The sequence below is a fragment of the Lepeophtheirus salmonis genome, chromosome 1, assembly GCF_016086655.4.
Source record: "Lepeophtheirus salmonis chromosome 1, UVic_Lsal_1.4, whole genome shotgun sequence".
NCBI lineage: Eukaryota > Metazoa > Arthropoda > Copepoda > Siphonostomatoida > Caligidae > Lepeophtheirus > Lepeophtheirus salmonis.
This window is the reverse complement of record NC_052131.2, coordinates 44,755,210-44,775,856: the sequence shown is the minus strand read 5'-3', so window position 1 is coordinate 44,775,856 and position 20,647 is coordinate 44,755,210. Positions and strand designations below refer to the sequence as shown.

Genomic DNA, 20,647 nt, shown 5'->3' with positions numbered 1-20,647 from the left:
GGAAACCTTCAATAAATAAATCTTTGATATCATTTGGAGACAAGGCAAGGAACAAGGGGAAGTATCTTGATATACATGGATATTATGTTCTTAAACAAGTGTAGTGCTTCAATAAAACAACATCTATAATGTAGAAAACCATTTATTAGCATTATATAAACCAATGCAAACCAATAATAATACATTCAAAACTCCAGTTTAAATAACAATATGCATATGATTTTTTTTATATACCCTCATAGAAAAAAATTAGTGCAGTAAAAATAATTTTTCGCCCTGAATACAGAAATGAAAGTCACATTTACTTACATCAATATTATAATATTAAATACAATAATTTTTGGACAATGAATTCAATTTACATTTGACAGTTCTCTCTGCTGTTTACTCCAGGATCACTTGCTGATTAACAGTGGGACCATAGCTTTTAAAAATGAAATTATACGTTTCTAAGCTATTAATTCAATCAATTTAAAAATCATCATATAATTTACAACGCATATAGCGCTTACGAACAAGGCCCATTGTATATATTAGTCTTTCTCTGTTCCTATTGATGGCGAAGAGAGCAAAATTTGCAAATTTTAACATATTGGTATACGAGACATTAGAAGAAATTAATTTCTCAATTTTTGTAATCATCACTTTTGGTTCCACATTATAGTCTTCCTACCCTAGAATAACTTTTAAATAAGCTGTAACGTTATGAATTGCATCAACCATCTTAATTTTATTTGAACTCACAAGATACACAAACTTTGTCAGTGGAAGCTTCTTATAATTTTTGATAAGGATAAAAATAAGCTCTTGCTCTAAAAACAAACTTAATTGGATGTCTGACAAACTGTTGAGTTGATTGGAGGCGTGAAATGAGTCTATTTTTTCATTTAATAACTCTTATTATTTACTGAATCTTTCTTCAGAAGATGCGAAATTTGTATTTCACCTTTCGTAAGATTAAAAAGTGTGTTTTGGGTACAAAGATTGATGGAATTATTTCTTTTTTAGTTTGTTTCTTTTTAATAGGGTATGACATGTAGAACAGAGGATTTGTTATCCGATAGGTCGTCTTCAAAAATGTAATGAGTCCACACTTGAATTATAGTAGGTGTCTAATCCTTTCTATAGATATCTTTAATCCATAGCCTCCAAAGATTTAGGAGTGTCGGTTCCACTCCTCCAGCGTACGACACAGCAATAATCTGAGAAGGGAAAACGTCCTTATACTGTAAGTCCACTTCAAATCTCATGTCATGTCCAAGTCCTTGAATATTTGCATCGATTCCTCAGATGTAATTCAAGTCAATTAATATAATATAAAGTCCATATTGTTAACGCTTTTCCTGAGTCCACAATATGACGTCATTCCAAGAAATACAACATCCAATTCACGAAACCCAAACGAATGACAATTAGTAATTTATAATTTTGATGGTCTCATAAACATGGAGTCATGAATCATTTACGTAAGTTCAAGCCTTTTCCTGTCCTCTTCCCTGCTTTATATCCTCCTCCTCCCCCAACGGTAATTTAAAGCAAGTCATTAAGGATGTTGAGGAGCTTCGATCCATCTGTCGACACGGAGGCGGCTCTCGGGGAATACAAAAACATGGAGAAATAAACAAAAAGGTACTTCCTCGTGATCGAATTGCAGCTATTTCATCAGGAAAAGGCTTTACATTGGAACTAAGTCCTACCGCTGGACTGGGACTTGAGTATGGAGATGTTCCTGGCGGTGGTGTTCATACTGGAATAGTTCATATTCGAGGATATCCAATTATGGTGATTTCCAGTGATGCGACGCTTAAGGGTAATTAGTAATTTCTGTTCTCTCACATCCTTCTTTTGTTGCCTTTTTGAATTCTCTACTCATTTCTTTACACTTTACCTATAGGAGGGACTAACTACCCTATTACAGTCACAAAGAGTCTTCGTGCCCAAGAAATTGCCCAAGAAAATCGTATTCCTTGTTTGTATATAGTTGACTCTGGAGGTGCCTTTTTGCCGTTGCAGTCAGATATATTCCCAGATATAAAGCATGGTGGACGCTCCTTTAGGAATCAAGCTGTCATGTCCACAGAGGGAATCCACCAGATTTCTATTGTTTGTGGACATTGTACTGCTGGTGGTGCTTATACTCCTTCCATGACGGATGAAAATATTATTGTCAATCGTATCGGACATATTTATTTGGGTGAGGACTTCCTTCAAATCCAATGAAATGCTTAATTGTTAATAAATTATATATTTACATTTATGTTCTTCATACTACCAATTATAACAACAATAATATTATTTCAGGTGGACCTGCACTTGTCAAAGCAGCTACAGGAGAAATTGTTAGTGGGGAGGAATTAGGAGGCGCGAAATTACATTCCTCCATCAGTGGAGTGACAGATCACTATGCTTCATCGGAGGAAGAAGCATTTGAAATCATACAGGATATAGTTTCATCCCTCAATATAGGAAGAGAGTACTTTTGTGATGAAGAGCTAATGGAAGAAGATCCTCCTCTAAATAGCAACATTGATGCATACTCAGATGTAGTTCATCCTTGGAATAGATCTCACATATACGGTTTTTTAAGTAATGTATTGGATGGAAGCCGTTTTCAGGAATTCAAGAAATTTTTTGGATCTGGACTGATAGTAGGTTTTGGTTTCATTCATGGACAATTGTGTGGAATTGTTATTAATGATGGGAATTTAGGTACACTCATATAGTTCTCCTTAAAAAGCTACTGTCAAATTTATTGATGTCATTTTCTAGGATTAGCATCTAATGACTGTCAAAAAGGATCCCATTTTATGCAAATCTGTGACACAAGAAATATTCCAGTTATTTTTTTTCAAAATGGGGGATCCACTAGTTCTGCAGTCGTCCAGAGCTCATTGAATGATGTTAATACACTCAAGGATCGTTCCAAGTTCATTTCTGCACAATCCACCGTCAGTGTTCCCAAAATTACAATCAATGTAACTGGAGTTTCAGGGGATGAAAATTATACTTTATGCGGACCAGGCTTTGGGCCAAGGTTTTATTTTTCATGGCCAAATGCCAAAATTAGCAAGTCAGACAGTCTTTCCATTAAATTTTTAGAATCTGAAAAGACTTCCTTATCAAAAGACAAAGACTTGAATTCCAAAAAAAGACCTTCAATTTCCAAGTTTTCTTTTCCATTTAATAGTGCACAATTTGCCGCTTCCAGACTGACGAATGACGGTATCATTTTACCTTCAGAGACAAGGAATGTGTTAAAGGAAGTTTTATTTATTGTATGCCGTCGTCAAAAGTTGAGTTCAAAGAAAACGAAGAAGCCAGTGTTTAGAATGTGATCAACCCTTGCTAGCTTTTTTATAAAGGTATTTCTTCATTGCAATCATATATATTTCTAAATTTGGAATTTATTATCACTGAGTGCATTTTTATGAATATATGTAAAACTGAAAGTACACATAAAACATGTTAGGGGATAGCTATTCTCGAAATTGAGTAGAAAATAAATTAATTTTTATTTATGTTAAGAAGTAGTGAGCACATACATGAAATACATAATCATTATCTAATACTAATTTTTCTGTAATATCTATTAACTTGTCTTATTTATTTACAAAATATTTATTCAAATTAAATATTATAAATATTCTAGGTCAGTAGGAACCATCCCTTTTGCACTCGAGACCACTTCAGTTAAATTATACCATCTAATTCTAGCAAAGTTAGGTAACCCGTTGTTTGGTAGCCCCTTTCCTAAGACATTTATACCCTATAACGTTACAACATGGCATTTAAACATTTTGCTGCTTCCTGACGGACGAATGACAATAACATTTTACCTTCAGAAACAAGGAATGTGTTAAAGGAGGTTTTATTTATTGTTTACTGTCATCGAAATCTGAGTTCAAAGAAAACGAAGAAGCCAGATTTTCGAATGTGATCTTTATACATATTGCCCTCTTCATTATTGATGTTAATCGATTGAACAATTATCGCGATATATTGTTCAGACTCTGTAATCTTGATCCTAGACTGGGTCTTTAAATGGGAACTTGCATCTTATTTTCATGCAAGCGATTTAGTTTTTTAGAAGAGGATTCCCAACTCAATTGCAACGACCTACAGATATTCCAAAATATGTCAACAGAAGTTAAGAGGTCACTTTTAAGTTATATATATATATACTTTTTTTTAAATACATAATCACAAATAGTTCAAATATCTATCTATATGTAATAGCAGAATAAAGTATGCATTGCAGACTAAAATATCGAGAAAAGATTACATACACATTATCTTGAATCATCTTCCTCTTATTTTCTAAGACAAAGGAGACTCACAAGTAATAAAGAAATCAGGACTGAGCTTGAAGTTTCCAGGTTATATGATTATGCATATAGACAGTACATGTCAATAGGTTAATAAAGTATTTTTGAACAATTATTTAATGATGTATATTAATATTTTAGTCCAATTTTTAAATTTCACAATAATTTTATTTAGCCTTTCAAAATATTAATAATGGATTTGGGAGATTTTTCTGACTCTAATTAAATTCAAGAATCAATCATTATTTATTCTTAGATTGAATAAAATTCATGAGTATGTTCCCAACTTTATTCTCTTTAATCCTTTCACGTTCATGTTTTATCCTATATTACTAGAAACAAGACTGCAAAGTAGAAATGAATAATTCATTTTTTATATATTCATTCCAAATGATTATTCTAGTTTTTGTGTACTTGGAGACTTCGTGGTTAAAGATATGAACTTATTTTTGCTTTCAACAAATGTTATGTATCTGCTTTTATTTGGTAATTATAAATATTTACCATAATATACATACAGTGTCTCATTCAAAGAACCTTAATTATATATATATAAAATACATGATATATCTATCACATATATGTATTACATTTTCATAGGGATTATTTAATAAATTTATATTTTGCATTTATTATTTAAGACAGAATGATTTACTGCTGTCCAAGTTATAGGACTACTTATCTTAAGAAAAAAAAACTCATCAAAATCATAGTGAGGAATAAATTGTTGAAGAAAAACATTATCTTCATAAGTTTCCACAAGATTCTGAAAAATAAATATACTAATTAAAAAAACGTTAGAACTAAATCCATTGTAAAGATTTAGTACAAAAGCTAATTATGTAGTAATGTCCGTCAATATTACTCCTTATTAAGAGCATCAAAAAAGATTTCACCCCCCCCCCCCGGGTTATTTATGCTTGTATAACAGCATACATGAAGGATAAGCAAAATTGCTAATTATAATGCTACACCCAATGCAACTACTCCCGTTGTCAGACAAACTAGTTGCGAACTATCCAAAGCAACTATCCCCGTTGTTGTGACCATCTTAGCAGTTGTTTTGGCCATTTAATGAGTTGTGTATCATCATTCTTGATATATTTAGTTAAAATAGAATCCTATTTTATGGTTAGATTTAAAAAAAATGAATACTTACTGTTAAATGGAACAAAATTCAGAGGTCGATTTCGTAATTTGGTGTGGATGACTGTAAACATGCTGAAAATTATCTTAACTTCACAATTTACAATGGGGGTATTTCTATGAATGACGTCATTACCAACATCCTCCATTAAAATGATGGTTCCTCGCGAAGGGACGGATTTACCCGTGTATTTCTCAATAAGTTTTTTGAACGTACGATGATTAGCAATGGAGGTTATATTATATATTTATATGCTATAAGCATATTTGTTAGATCAAAATTAAAGTCTGATTTGGTATATTCATCTTTAACTTGATTTTATAGATGAATATCCATTCTCTTGATATGAGATGAGGATAATGATTGGCGTTTAATTCTAGACAGGGGACTAAAGGCACATTTATATCGACAAACCCGACAAGCTATGTGCTTCCCGTCCGGTAAGTATTTTCTAAATTCCTGGGCCTCCATTTCCAGAAATTCAGACAGAAGGCGACGTTATTTTAGGCATTTTATTCAGTTCTTTATCGACTATCAGCATCTAATATTATATTAATGTTTAATAATAAAGGGGGGAATTGATAACATTCTTGATAGAGGAAGATATTTATTACTTAATCAATGATGCCATAAGTATAGTTGATAATATTGTTAAGGGTGATAATTTTGGTAAGAATAGAAAAGCGTGCGAGCAGAAGAGAAGAAATACTTATGGCATCATTGATTAAATAATATACATCTTCTTCTATCAATCAAGAACGTCATCATTCTCACCTTTATTATTCAATATTAATATAATATTAGATGGTGATAGTCGATAGAGAACTGAATAAAATGCCTAAAATAACGTCGCCTTCTGTCTGGATTTCTGAAAATGGAGACCCAGGAATTTGGGAATTACTTACCGCATGAGAAACAGATGGTTTGTCGGATTTGTCGAAATAAATGTGCCTTTGGTCTCCTATCTAGAATTACACGCCACTCATTATTCTCATCTCAACTCAAGAGAATGGATATTCATCTAAAAAATCAAGTTAATGATGAATACATCAAGTCAGACTTTAACTCTGATCTCACAAAGATGCTTATTGCATGTAATATAACCTTATCAATTGCTAATCATCTATGTTCAAAAAATTTATGGAGAAATACACGAGTAAACCTATCCCTTCCCGAGGAGCCATCATTAAATTAATGGAGGATGTTGGTACTGATGTCATTTATAGAAATACATATAAAAATGTTTTGAGTCGTCCACACCAAATGACGATCAAGTTATCAGTAAAAAGTATAAAATATTTACTAATTTCGAAATGAAACTCTGAATTTTGTACTATCTAACAGTAAGTATTCAATCTTTTTTTAAATCTAACCCTAAAATATGATTCTATTTTAGCTAAACATATCAAGAATTATGATACACAACTCATTAAATAGTAAAATTGTCTGAGACTAGTTTCTTCACTTAAAGACTTGGGTATGATCATTAGGTTTTCCAATATTACATAGTCAATAAATATTACTTCTTTATCACTTAAGGCTTAGCTATGGTTGATAGGCTCCAAGAAATGGTGTTCAGAAAACTCATAAAAGGCAAAAACCACTGCTTTAATGGTCACAACAACGGGTGTAGTTGCATTGGGTGTAGCATTATAATTACCAATTGTGTATATATGTTGTTATATAAGCATAAATAGCGAAGAAAAAAATCTTTTTTGATGCTCTTAATAAGGAGTAATATCGCCGGACATTACTACATAATTAGCTTTTGCTCTAAATCTTTACGATGTCATGTTAGAAAACTACAATAAGTCAAGAATGGTTGCCTGAATTGTCTTATCAGTTAAATTTGACTGCATGGATTAACTTTTCTTTTTTTAGATAAATATGAAATAAATGAAAGTGGGATTCTAAAAGCTGTTCTTACTAAGATTGGAAGAAGATATGGATTGAAATCTAACATTATATTATGATTTACTTTATTATTAATAATTATTAAAATCTCATCGGTAGAAATATATCAATCCTGTGCACAATTGTATATGCAACTTGCACATAAGGAAAAAAGGTGATGATCTTTTTGATTAAACTCCACGTCTGGCTTGTATTTTGCAACCTCAAGTAATGACATATTGAACTGAATTCCGATGTTAGAACAAGAAGATATTATTTGGATCAATCTATTATTTCAATATTCTGTATTTATAATTTATTGTTATTATTAGTTATATGATTATAATTGTTTAATTTTGTATATTTAACTTAAATATTTGATGGTTTATTTTTTAGTATGTAGATTATATTTAATTTAAGCCTTCTATTTTAAACTTTGGAACTTCAAATATATTTCAAATACTCTTATTTTGTCGTTTTATTAGTTATTTTTCTGAGAATATGGTTCACAATAAATTACTATTTCATGCAGTGTGACGTTTCCAAATCTACTGTAACGGATAAAAATCGTCTATGTCAGCTAATAAATACAATTATCAAAAATCATAATATAGCAGGCAACTGATAAATACTGATGTGATTATCATCAGTATTTTAAATTAAAATATTATCAACTATAAATATTGTAGAGAAAAACGCGTGCAAGGAAATTATCATCTCCCTGCTTTATTATGATTTTTGAGGGTATACCGAATGTATTTATTAGCAAAATGTTTAATGAAGATATACTACGTATAATTGACTGCGACGTTTTTTATTTAAATATAATCTACATACTAAAAAATAAACCATTAAATATTTAAGTTAAATATACAAAATTAAACAATTAAAATCATATAACTATTAATAATAATAAATTATAAATACATAATTGACTGATTGATCCAGATAATTTTTCCTTGTTCTAACATTCTCAGAATTCAGTTAAATATGATAACTTTAGTTGCATATAAACAATAAAATCAAGCGAGACGTAGTTTAATCAAAAAGATAATCACCCCTCTTCTTCATGTGGAAGTTGCTATATACAATTGTGCACAGGATAGATATATCTCTACCGATGAGATCTAACTAATTATTAATAATAAAGTAAATGTCAAAATCATAAAATTAGACAATAAATATATTAATAAAAAAATGTTAGAAATAAATTAATCGTAAAGATTTAGAGCAAAGCTGATTATGTAGTAATGTCCGGCGATATTACTCTCTATTAAGAGCATCAAAAAAGATTTTCCCCCGTTATTTAGGTATGCTTATATAACAACATACTATTATCATGAAGGATATACACAATTGTTAATTATAATGCAACACCCAATGTAACTACCCTCGTTGTTGTGACCATTTAAACAGTTGTTTTTGCCTTTTATGAGTTTTCTGAACACCACTTCTTGGAGCCCATCAACCATAGCTAAGCCTTAAGTGATAAAAAAGTAATATTTATTGACTACGTAATATTGGAAAACCTAATTATCATACCCAAGTCTTAAAGCGAAGTAAGTAGTCTCAGACAAACTAGTTGCAAACCATCCAAAGCAACTACCCCCGTTGTTGTGACCATTTAAGCAGTTGTTTTTGCCCTTTACTGAGTTGTGTATCATAATTCTTGATATGTTTAGCTAAAATAGAATCATATTTTATGGTTAGATTTAAAAAAAAATTGAATACTTACTATGAGATAGTACAAAATTCAGAGTTCCATTTAGATATTCGTAAATACTTTTTACTGATAACTTGATCGTCATTTGGTGTGGATGACTCAAAACATTTTTATATGTATTTCTATAAATGACATCAGTAACAACATCCTCCATTAATTTAATGATGGTTCCTCGGGAAGGGATATGTTTACCCTTGTATTTCTCCATAAATTTTTTGAACGTAGATGATTAGCAATGGATAAGGTTATATTAGATGCAATAAGCATCGTTGTGAGATCAGAGTTAAAGTCTGACTTGATGTATTCATCGTTTATTTGATTTTATAGATGAATATCGATACTCTTATTATGAGATGAGGATAATGAGTGGCGTGTAATTCTAGACAGGGCACTAAAGGCACATTTATATAGACAAACCCGACAAGCCATCTGTTTCTCATCCGGTAAGTATTTTCCAAATTCCTAGGCCTCCATTTTCAGAAATCCAGACAGAAGGCGACGTTATTTTTTGCATTTTATTCAGTTCTCTATCAACTATCCCCATCTAATATTATTATATTAATATTGAATAATAAAGGCGGGAATGATAACGTTCATGATTGATAGAAGAAGATGTATATTATTTAATCAATGATGCCATAAGTATTTCTTCTTTTCTCCTCGCACGCTTTTCTATTCTTACCAAAATTATCACCCTTAGCCATAAGTAAAGTTGATAATATTGTAGAGAAAAACGCGTGCCAGGAGAAGGGGGGTATCATTGTTTAAAATACTGATGTGATTATCATCTGCCTGCTTTATTATGATTTTTGAGGGTATAACGAAAGTATTTATTAGCAAAATGTTTAATGAAGATATACTACGTATAATTGACTTAGACGTTTTTTTATACGTTACTGTAGATTTGAATACGTCACACTCCATGAAATTGTAATTCATTATGAACCTTATTCTCAGAATAATAGCTAATGAAACGACAAAGTAGAGAATTTCGAAATATATTTGAAGTTCTAAGTTTAAAAAAGAAGGTTTTCATTAAATATAATCTACATAATAAAAAATATACCATCATACATTTATGTTAAATATACAAAATTAAACAATTGGAATCATATAACTAATAACAATAAATTATATATACAGAATATTGAAATAATAGATTGATCCAAATAATATTTTCTTGTTCTGACATAAATTCAGTTAAATATGTCATAACTTTAGGTTGCAAAACACAAGTGAGACGTGGAGTTTAATCAAAAAGATAATCCCCCCTCTTCTTCATGTGGAAGTTGCTATATACAATTGTGCACAGGATAGATATATCTCCACCGATGAAATCTAACTAATTATTAATAATAAAGCAAATGTCAAAATCATAAAATTAGACAATAAAAATACTAATCAAAAAAATGTTAAAAATAAATCCATCTTCAAGATTTAGAGCAAAAGCTAATTATGTAGTAATGTCCGGCGATATTACTCCTTATTAAGAGCATCAAAAAAAAATATTTTCCCCGTTATTTATGCTTATATGGCGACATACTATTATCATGAAGGATATACACAATTGCTAATTATAATGCTACACCCAATGTAACTACCCCCGTTGTTATGACCATTTAAGCAGTTGTTTTTGCCTTTTATGAGTTTTCTGAACACCATTTCTTGGAGCCTATCAACCATAGCTAAGCCTTAAGTTATAAAAAAAGTAATATTTATTGACTATGTAATATTGGAAAACCTAATTTTCATACCCAAGTCTTTAAGTGAAGAAACTAGTCTCAGACAAACTAGTTGCGAACCATCCAAAGCTACTACTCCCGTTGTTGTGACCATTTAAGCACTTTTTTTTTGCCGTTGAATGAGTTGTGTATGATAATTCTTGATAATTTTGGCTAAAATAGAATCATATATTAGGGTTAGATTTAAAAAAAATTGAATACTTACTGTTAGATAGTACAAAATTCAGAGTGCCATTTCGAAATTAGTAAATATTTTATACTTATTACTGATAACTTGATCGTCATTTGGTGTGGATGACTCAAAACATTTTTATATGTATTTCTATAAATAAAATCAGTACCAACATCCTCCATTAATTTAATGATGGTTCCTCTGGAAGGGATAGGTTTACCCGTGTATTTTTCCATAAATTTTTTGAACATAGATGATTATCAATGGATAAGGTTATATTACATGCAATAAACATCTTTGTGAGATCAGAGTTAAAGTCTGACTTGATGTATTCATCGTTAACTTGATTTTATAGATGAATATCCATGCTCTTGATATGAGATGAGGATAATGAGTGGCGTGTAATTCTAGACAGGGGACTTAAGGCACATTTATATCGACAAATCCGACAAACCATCTGTTTCTCATGCGGTAAGTATTTTTCAAATTCCTGGGCCTTCATTTTCAGAAATCCAGACAGAAGGCGACGTTATCTATCGACTATCAGCATCTAATATTATGTTAATATTGAATAATAGAGGCGGGAATGATAACGTTCTTGATTGATAGAAGAAGATGTGTATTATTTAATCAATGATGCCATAAGTATTTCTTCTCTTCTCCTCGCACGCTTTTCTATTCTTACCAAAATTATAAGCCTTTGCCATAAGTATTTCTTTCCTTCTCCTCGCACACTTTTGTATCCTTACCAAAATTATCAACCTTACATATAAGTAAAGCTGGGCTGTTTGGTCAAATAAATTACTGTTTTGAGATTAGAAAAGGAAAAAAAATGGTAGAATTTCTCTTTTTTCTTATTTATCCATTCATTCTCAAATTATTGTTGTGCTAACATCTCCTCAAAGAATCTATTGTTCGTCCAGTACTTTTGAGTTTGTTCAATAAAATTAGTGAAATGCCGAAAATGTTTCTGCTTACGCCTGGATTGAAATTAATGGAGGCGATAAAATTTGGAGCTACCTACCAGACGACACAAAATATTTTCTTGAATATGCCGATGTAAGTACTCTTACAGCCACCATCCAGAGTCAAACGACACTTAATGTCTGAGTTTCACATCGAGAATATGAATACATATGAACAACATTTCACTCATGATGATTCTGACAACTTTAACACCGACCTTTTAAAGATGCCAATTTTCTGTAATATACTTTTTTTTCACCGTGGATAACCCCATTTTCTCAAATATTATGACGAAATATGCCAATAGAACTGTCCCTAGTAGAAGGACTCTACATAGATTAATGGATGTTGTCAGCAAGGATGTAATCTCCAAAATTTAAGGAAAAATTGGAGATAAGGATATTTCCATAGCTGTTGATGAGACTAAAGCCAACCAGGAACGATAAACAACAGCTATATTGATGGTTCCTTTGGATGTCAGTTTCTTGTGTCGTCTTTATCTAATCAACGGTGTAAGGAAAAAATGTCGAGGAAAAATAGTAGGAGAAAAAAAAAGGAAAAGTGTCTAAATGGAAAAAATGGCAAGATTCTTTTAAACTGATATAATACCTATCAAAAAATATAATATATTCGTTATGATACATGATATATCAGAAGAAGAGGTGGTTGGCTGTGGAGCAACAAACCACTGAGAGGATTCGGGCAGGTAGTCAATGGTAGAGTCGTTGGAGAGTACTAGGAAAACTGTAAAGCTCAGTACAGTTGGATCAATCTGAAATTGCAATAGAACGATGGTCTTCGTCTCTTCATAAACCTTCTTTCTTGTCCAAGGGAACGAAACAGGCTGCATTACGTAGTTACCTAAAGCACTTGAACTCTCGAAGTTGTTTATCTAAGACTGTGAATTCTTACTTCCAATGTATCAACCCAAGTTATGAGAACCATAACAAGTGATTTATAGGCTCTTTCAACGAATTTTTAGGCTTACTTTAATTGTATGATACAATGACATTTGAATATGTAACTATGTTTGTAATAAATAATGATCGTCTTTTGTGATATTTAACTTATACGAAAGCTATGTGGCTGGTAATAAAACTATATACCAGTTCCTTTCAGGTGCAGGGCACCATATCTGATTTGAAGTCTAAAACAAGGGAAGAATCCACAGTTTTTCAGAAAAAAATATAATTTTTAGGAGAACATTTCAAAAATACAAAGTTATTTTAAAAAATTAAACTTTTTTGAGAAAAAATTATTTTTTTATTTTACACTAGTATGAGCCTGTGCATTCCAAAGACACATGTTGGGGGGACCATTAAGACAAAAAATGATGGTGGTGTATAGTCCATGTTTATGTCTGTTAAATAATTTAAAAATTCAAATAAAGAATGCAAGTTATACTCTATGTTTGTCTTTTTAAATCGAATGTAAAAGTATCTAATTTATTCAAGAACAATAATGAAAAAAACCCGAATATATTTATCAATAAAACCCAGAAAATAAGCCTAACCCAATTTAAAATTTTTGCGTGGTGGCCCTCTGGATTTGATTTAAATTTTATTTTATTTTATTGCAATATATTATAATAACCTTTGTTCACTAATATTATGTAAATCAAGCCCTGTTCAATCCGATATTACTAACCTAACCTACTCCTAACTCCCCTTGTCAAAATTTAGACCAAAGTAAGGATCACTTAATACATGTACCAACTATATCTTCTCTTGTGCCTTTTTGAACAACTGAAAGTATTTGTCACCTCCTAATAACATTACTTTACCTTCAAATTAATTAGTATAGTGGGTTATATCTTTAAGTATTTGATCCAATGCTTCAATTGAATTTGAATAAATATGTACTTCAAAATATTAATAGACTTTTTCAAATTAGTTATGCAACGCGACTATTTGGCTTTATTGAACAGGTCGAATTATCATCGATGTTGATAAGAATCTTTTCATAAGAACCTTTCACATGAGTTGACAGTGTCTAGAATTCCATGGTTCCAGCAATTCCAGACTAATCAACTAGGTTAATACAATCTTCCCTTCACTTGTAATTTTTAATAGTAGAGTGTCGTACAAAAATGATAATACATGAAAAAACGGAAAAGCAGCAGGAAGAGGAAGAAAAAGATTCAAAAATTTTATTTCTGTATATATAAGACTAGTATGAGCCTGCGTGTTCCACCGAAGCATGGCACGAGGACGCATTTGGACACAAAATGCTGGTGGTCAAATAATTTAAAAATTCAAAAAAATAATGTTATTCATAAATTATGTTTGTCTATTTGAATGGAATGTAAAAGTACCTAATTTATTCCAGAACAATAATTAAAAAACCCAAGAACAGTTTTTTTTGGGGTAGCCGCCTGGGTTTGATAAAAAAAAGGGTATGTTCGTCAGAATTACTCCTAAACAGGAATTGTATACGTTGATACTCCCACAGTTACGCCTGTTTTGAAGACAACCCAATAAATTGCAAAGATACCAATTGCTAAAGTTATGTAAATCAAATAGTCAGTAACAATAAACAATCAAACGATTTCTACGTAACAATCCTCTCGGTATGTAGCTAAACCAAATTTATGATAAATGTTTTTTTGTATTTTTTTGATGTTTTTTTTTAATAAAATTTTTATAATATTTATAATAACCTTTGTAAATTAAACCCTGTTCAACCCCATGTCAATAAACTAACCTACTCCTAACTTGCCTAAAGTGAAGATCGCTTAATACATGCACTAACTACAAAACAACTTTAAAATTACTTTACTTCCAAATAAACTAGTATCCTGCGTAATATCCAATGCTTCAATAGAATGCTTATGGCCCATAGGTACTTCAAAATATTACCAAAGTAATACGTCAAATTAGTTATAACTTATACAACGTATAGATTATGATTATTTAAGTTCTGATAATATATTTTGTGTCGTTTAGCCAAGAAATTTGTATTTGTGACCAATTTTGGACTTGAGCTTATAACTTATCCTGGACTCTATAGTACGTTAATTCTCCCTAAATTATATACTACGAGAACTCTTACCATGAGGACTCCACTTGGACTTGATTTTATTATAACTCAACCTATATTCAGCGACATAATTATTCGTCCTATTCGATGAAGAGTTGCCTACCTTTGCCGTAGATTATATTCACTTACTCAGATTCGAAATACATTTTTTATTTGAACGAATTATTTTTCATTGCGTTTTTAACATTAACAAACAATACAAATTATTTGAAGCATTGAAGATATTCTGATAATAAAGGTTTCCTGCTTACTCGCTGTTAAGTTTTTATTTTAACTCTTTTGATTTATTATATTGATTTCCATTTTTTTTTTCTTGTTCTCATGAATTTTATAATTTACCTCAGAGAAGTATTTTTTTCCCATAAAGTTGAAAATTTTATCTCGGAATGAACGATTGAAAAGGGATAAAAACTTGCAAACTTAATTACAAACTACTTTAAATTGCTACAAACAAATTCAAATCTCACAAAAAATTTTATACGCAAAAAAAAACGGTACTGCCGTAGATTTCTGAAAAGCCTTTGATACTGTAAGACGCAAGATGATTTTAAGACAAGTCGACAAATATCTTGGTAATGGTATCTACAATATGGTGAGAGGATTTATTTCCAATTTTAAATCTTATTTATACATTGACGGTGTATACTCTAAGGCGATTAGTTGTAGAAGAGACGTACGTCAGGGTGATCCAATATCACTCTTATTATTTAATCTAGAACTTAAGAAAAAAGTGAGGTTTTGCATAAGAATGTACGATCGCTCCAAAAAGAAGTCTGGTTTGGGAATTAATAAAGAAAAAAACAATGTGCCTAAGTATGGGACCATTAACCATTTAAAAACATTTCAACCCGGACACCATGTAGTATGATTACCTTTCACACCGGCAACACAATTTCATCTCACACACACCCCAGAGAGATGCCTCAGAACAAAATTTTTGTCTCTACCGCCATGCCGTGCTCTCAGTACGCAGACCAGGGAAAGAGAACCACACTCCTCAATGAGGTTTTAGGAACTCGAGCACCCTGCCGTTCCTGGGAAAAACATCTATCACCCTTACAGAGATTGTAGAAGCACAGGCACCCTGCCTGCTCCAGGGATAAACATCCACATTCTCCAAAAGACGATCCGGTCCCATTAGCCCATCCAGAGGAGAGAACGAACTCTTCTCCGCCATTACACGTTCATTCACCAATGGGGTGAACGGAGGGTAGGAACATTCGAGAACAGGAACTCCTGAGGTTCAAATGTGGGTAATGTGGTCCCTGACACGGACACATACCTCTTCTCTTGATAATGACCATCCCACAGCAGGGAGGTCACGTGGTCCTGATCCCATCCTCGTTGCCACTATTATGTCTGGACGAGGTTGAAAGACACTAACTATTCAATACCAGGAATCCAGGAGGACCGAGAGAAACAAGGAGAATGCATAGATGAATGAGACTAGAAGAAGTTATATATAAACAAGCATATTATAGACATCATTGTTACTTGACACTACTCTGATAAATACATGAGAGTTACAGCTATTTATACTCAGTGTTGCCTGATGGGTTTAAGCAAAATCAGCTAGTTGTACATCTAAAATCGTTTAAAAATCAGCTAGTTTCAACAAAAAACAGCTAGAAAATCGGCTAAATATTTATTTTATAAATCTAGTTACGTATTATGGACTGTTTATTAGTGATAGTTCCTATAAAGCGTGCAAAGATACATACCTACACCAACATGCACCGAGAATATATTTTAAAATTTTACAGTCTTTATTTTCTGTTATATATTAAGCAGAGGATAAATTAATTTTAATTTATTAATGTTCAAGGCAACGGCGAGAAGCCTACTCTAGTTATAATTATAATTAAATTCAAATATATTTATTTTATTATGCATGTTTAAATCAATTTACAGCAAAGAGAAGCTAGAATACTTACTTCAGAGGAAGAAATTAACACCACGACGATCGATCAAAAAATAAACAAAAAGGAATAAGAGCACGCGCAACAACCTTTTTTCCTTTTCTAATTTTTAAAGGTAGTTTTTTTTTGTTACAAACTACTCAACTCTAGTACTTAATTCTTCCTTGGACCACATACCTATCGAATATATATTGATTCAAGGTATTTTATTGAAATTTAAAAGTATATTTCACAAAATGGAGCATAAATCTTTTTACTCATAATGAAATTAAAATATGTTATAAGTTGCGGAGACCGTAAAAAACTACACTTGAGATAATGCTGCTCATAAAAAATATGATAACTTTGAGAGACGATATTTTTGATGAGGAAGATCCCCAGGGATAAAGAAGTATGATAATGGAAGAGGGAGTGTGTTGTTTTTTGTTTTGTAGTTACAGCCTGAAAAGGTGTTTGTATTTTCCAAAGTTCTTATCTTTATTTTTTGTTCTTGAAGAAGAACATCAAAGTATAAAGTAATTACTAATTCATGAAAGAGGAAGAGTAACACTGAGGATTTATAGGGAAATTATAAGCAATCACTTTTGAATTTATCACTTTTCACGGTAATTTTTTTAACACTATTATTCATAATATTATTATATCTGATATATGGAAAGCCCCCAATCCAATTCATGCAACGAGCAAAGAACTCACATACTACCTCATTTTTATAAATATGCGGTAAGAGGTAGTGAAGATTTGATTGGTATCCTAAGCCTCGCCCGTTGATGACTTTATTAAATAGAAATGCTCAGTTCGTATCTTTGCATATACCTTAATAGAAAATGGACGCTCACATATTGAAAAACCTTAATTACTGATTTTAGAGGTCATACTTATGATAGAAGTATGATTTTGGTATCAAATTATATGTTTTTTGGAGTGAGGAGCTTGAATTTGATTGTATAATCAGTGTGAAACTAAGGAAAAGCGGTGATTTTCAATGTTTTTATGTTGAATTAGCATTGAATTTCTATGGTTGAAATAAATTTGAACGAAGTAACTAATATAGATAATTTTTTATAGTGAAATATGGATTTATAGCATAAGTATGACCTTTAAAATCAGTTATTAAGGTTTTTCAATATGTGAGCACGACTTAGTCGTTAAGATTTAAAAAAAAGTCCTATCTCGCTAACGGGTTGACCGATTTTAAAACTATTTTTTGGGAAATTTAATGTTAACTGTACATAAATTATGAAATATAATGTAAATACCCCGCAGGAACTTTAAACTTTTATCTGAACAAAAGGGATATTATATTATTAGATCCCCAGTATAGCTCCATGAAGTTAAACGAATATTAAGAATCTTGATAAAAAAGGATGTATATCTTGCTGCAGCCGCAATCATTATTGTTCTAATATTTTCCTCTCTGATGGGCTCTGCAATAGTTATTTGTTCTGCAATCAAGGTTTTGTAGCTTGAAATAGCATGTTCAAATACTCGATATTTAGCATTACGGTTTTTCGAAGAGAGTCAAAATAAGAATAAAGGGGTGACAAATTTCTCAGTAATCTTTGGAACATTCAGTGGGAATCTTACAATTATGAAAGACGGGCAATAGGTAAAAGTGTGAATTGTCGAATTAAACATTTTGTCACAATCCTTACAGGGAGTGTTAAAATAAATGCAGCCTGATAAAATGTGAAATCGGGAGGTAAAATGTTTCCCATCCCTTATGTTCGAGATTGAGAACATTATTTTTTTCGTCCATTGACAAGGTAAGTCTAGTAACTCCATAAAATTATTATACATTCTTGTAGCTTCTTTAGTTTCTGTTTGAGACGAATAGTTAATTACCAAGTGCCACGGTACTGGTGGCAAATGATTTAACGCTCCCCTTTTAAGTGGAAAGATAAATTTTCCGGGACACAAAACCGACCCATGTAAGAATATTTCTACCAACCAAGGGATAAATGTTGCCTTACACATAACCTTTAGATCAATTTGAGTGTTGTAAAGTACATGTAAATTATATTATAGCGGGTGTCCCGAAAGTCTTGACCGGTACCTTCGATGGCTTTTTTCGAGGTTTCAGAGACTTTTTACGTAAATGTTACGTGAATAAAAGTTAAAGACCGTTTTCAGATTAACAAGTTTTGTTTCAGTAACATTTCGAAATTCATAATTGTTTTTGACATGGAGGCTAAAAGACATAAAGTAGCTGCTCTGCTTCGTGCAGGAATCAGCCACAAGGAGATCTCTGAGGCCACCAGCATGTCCGCCAGCACCATTGGCAGGATCACGAGGAGGTTGGAGAAGGGGAAGGCCTTGAAGACAAGCCTCAAAGTAGGAGACCTGTCTTAAAGGCCACCATGGCCACTAACAAGAAGATCAGGGCCCAGATCAAGATAAACCCTCTTCTGAGCATCAGAACAATTGCCAAGAAGAACAACATGGGTAAGACTACTGCTGCCAACATTGTCAAGGACATTGAGGGCAAGTCCTTGGTCCGCACCACCCGTCCCATGTTGTCCATGGCCAATATGGAGGCCAGATACATCCGATGCAATCTTCTTACATCCGATGCAAGAAGATTTTGAACAACATAAAAAGCAATGGGGACAGAATTATCCTTTTTTCCGATGAGAAAACTTTTACAGTGGATCCAGTCTTCAACCGCAAAAATGATCGCTACATTAGCCTTAATGGTTATGTGGGATCTGAGAAATATGTGTCAATGACGAAGCACCCAGCCAGCATCATGATGCTTGGAGTTGTTGGCTCAGATGGTAAAGCCATGCCTCCAGTCTTCTTCCGAGAGGGATACAGGCTCACCTCGGAGGACTACATCAAGGTGCTCAAGACCAAGGTGGTCCCATGGATCAGGAGGGAGTATCCTGGCAAGAGGGTGTGTTTCCAGCAGGATGGGGCACCCGCACACACAGCCAAGAACACCCAGAAGTGGTTGAAGGAGAATGTGGAATTATGGCCTAAGGACTTCTGGCCCCCTCCTCCGCCGACCTGAACCCCTTGGATTTTAGCATCTGGACGCACATTGAGAGGCAGGTTTGCAAAAAACGCTACATCAGTACCAAAGCTATCAAGGCCAGTATCACCAAGACCTGGGCCAAGATGGACCCCACCTACATCAAGAACACCTGCTCCTCCTTCCGTCCCCGTGTTGTGGCTGTTATGGAAGCTAAAGGCCAAACTGTTAAAAACATATTATAGATTATAACCAAGCGAAGTGTTTTTATTAAAAACATTTCTCTGTATCTCTACTTTTAGTCCTTGTAGATCTTAATGAAGTTGGAAGTTAGAAATCAGTCAGGACTTTCCGGACACCCGGTAATTATGAAGATGTGACCAGTTTGTAGTAGAAGCTCCCATACCACTCCAATCAATTCCTAGTATTTCAATAACTTCCTTGATTGAACAATCTCAAATCTTAGAATCCCCAAGGGGAGCCCATTAACCAATAGAAATAATGAATATTTTATCCTTATTGATCTTCAATCCAGACCTTTTCTTCGTATTTATATATGTCGTTAATTAATTTTCAATTCCTTTTATTAATTATTTTTTCAGAACTCGCTTCCACCATTAAAGTAATATCGTCTACATACATATCTAATATATATTTAGACGGTCCAAAATTAATTCCGAAGCCTTTGTACTTCCTTATGATACCATCACTCAACCCTACAGCAAAAAGAAGTGGAGCAGAGGGACA

The 20,647-nt window shown here is 32.4% G+C and overlaps 1 protein-coding gene and 3 long non-coding RNA genes across 5 annotated transcripts; 2 read left to right on the top strand and 2 right to left on the bottom strand.

Annotated features, from left to right (window-relative positions):
- The first annotated feature begins 676 nt into the window (after positions 1-676).
- Positions 677-3,572, top strand: LOC121131724 (methylcrotonoyl-CoA carboxylase beta chain, mitochondrial). 2 transcript variants are annotated; one of them, XM_040727078.2, is made up of 7 exons: positions 677-951; positions 1,009-1,079; positions 1,146-1,466; positions 1,537-1,810; positions 1,895-2,194; positions 2,302-2,709; positions 2,770-3,572. In XM_040727078.2, exons 4-7 carry the CDS (start codon positions 1,780-1,782, stop codon positions 3,333-3,335), a joined length of 1,305 nt encoding a protein of 434 aa, XP_040583012.1. In that variant the 5' UTR covers positions 677-951; positions 1,009-1,079; positions 1,146-1,466; positions 1,537-1,779; the 3' UTR covers positions 3,336-3,572. The 2 variants fall into 2 exon arrangements, with proteins under 2 accessions (XP_040583012.1, XP_040583010.1); XM_040727076.2 differs by having other exon boundaries at positions 1,129-1,810.
- A 1,216-nt stretch (positions 3,573-4,788) lies between these two features.
- Positions 4,789-5,602, bottom strand: LOC139907527 (uncharacterized). Its single transcript, XR_011784208.1, has 2 exons — positions 5,485-5,602; positions 4,789-5,091 (listed from the first exon to the last, which is right to left on the bottom strand). It is a non-coding gene; the product is annotated as an uncharacterized lncRNA (long non-coding RNA).
- Positions 5,603-6,234: 632 nt separating this feature from the next.
- LOC139907520 (uncharacterized) lies at positions 6,235-7,833 on the top strand. Its single transcript, XR_011784203.1, has 2 exons — positions 6,235-6,949; positions 7,012-7,833. It is a non-coding gene; the product is annotated as an uncharacterized lncRNA (long non-coding RNA).
- A 571-nt stretch (positions 7,834-8,404) lies between these two features.
- LOC139907506 (uncharacterized) lies at positions 8,405-9,460 on the bottom strand. Its single transcript, XR_011784177.1, has 3 exons — positions 9,101-9,460; positions 8,908-9,047; positions 8,405-8,845 (listed from the first exon to the last, which is right to left on the bottom strand). It is a non-coding gene; the product is annotated as an uncharacterized lncRNA (long non-coding RNA).
- Positions 9,461-20,647: the final 11,187 nt, after the last annotated feature.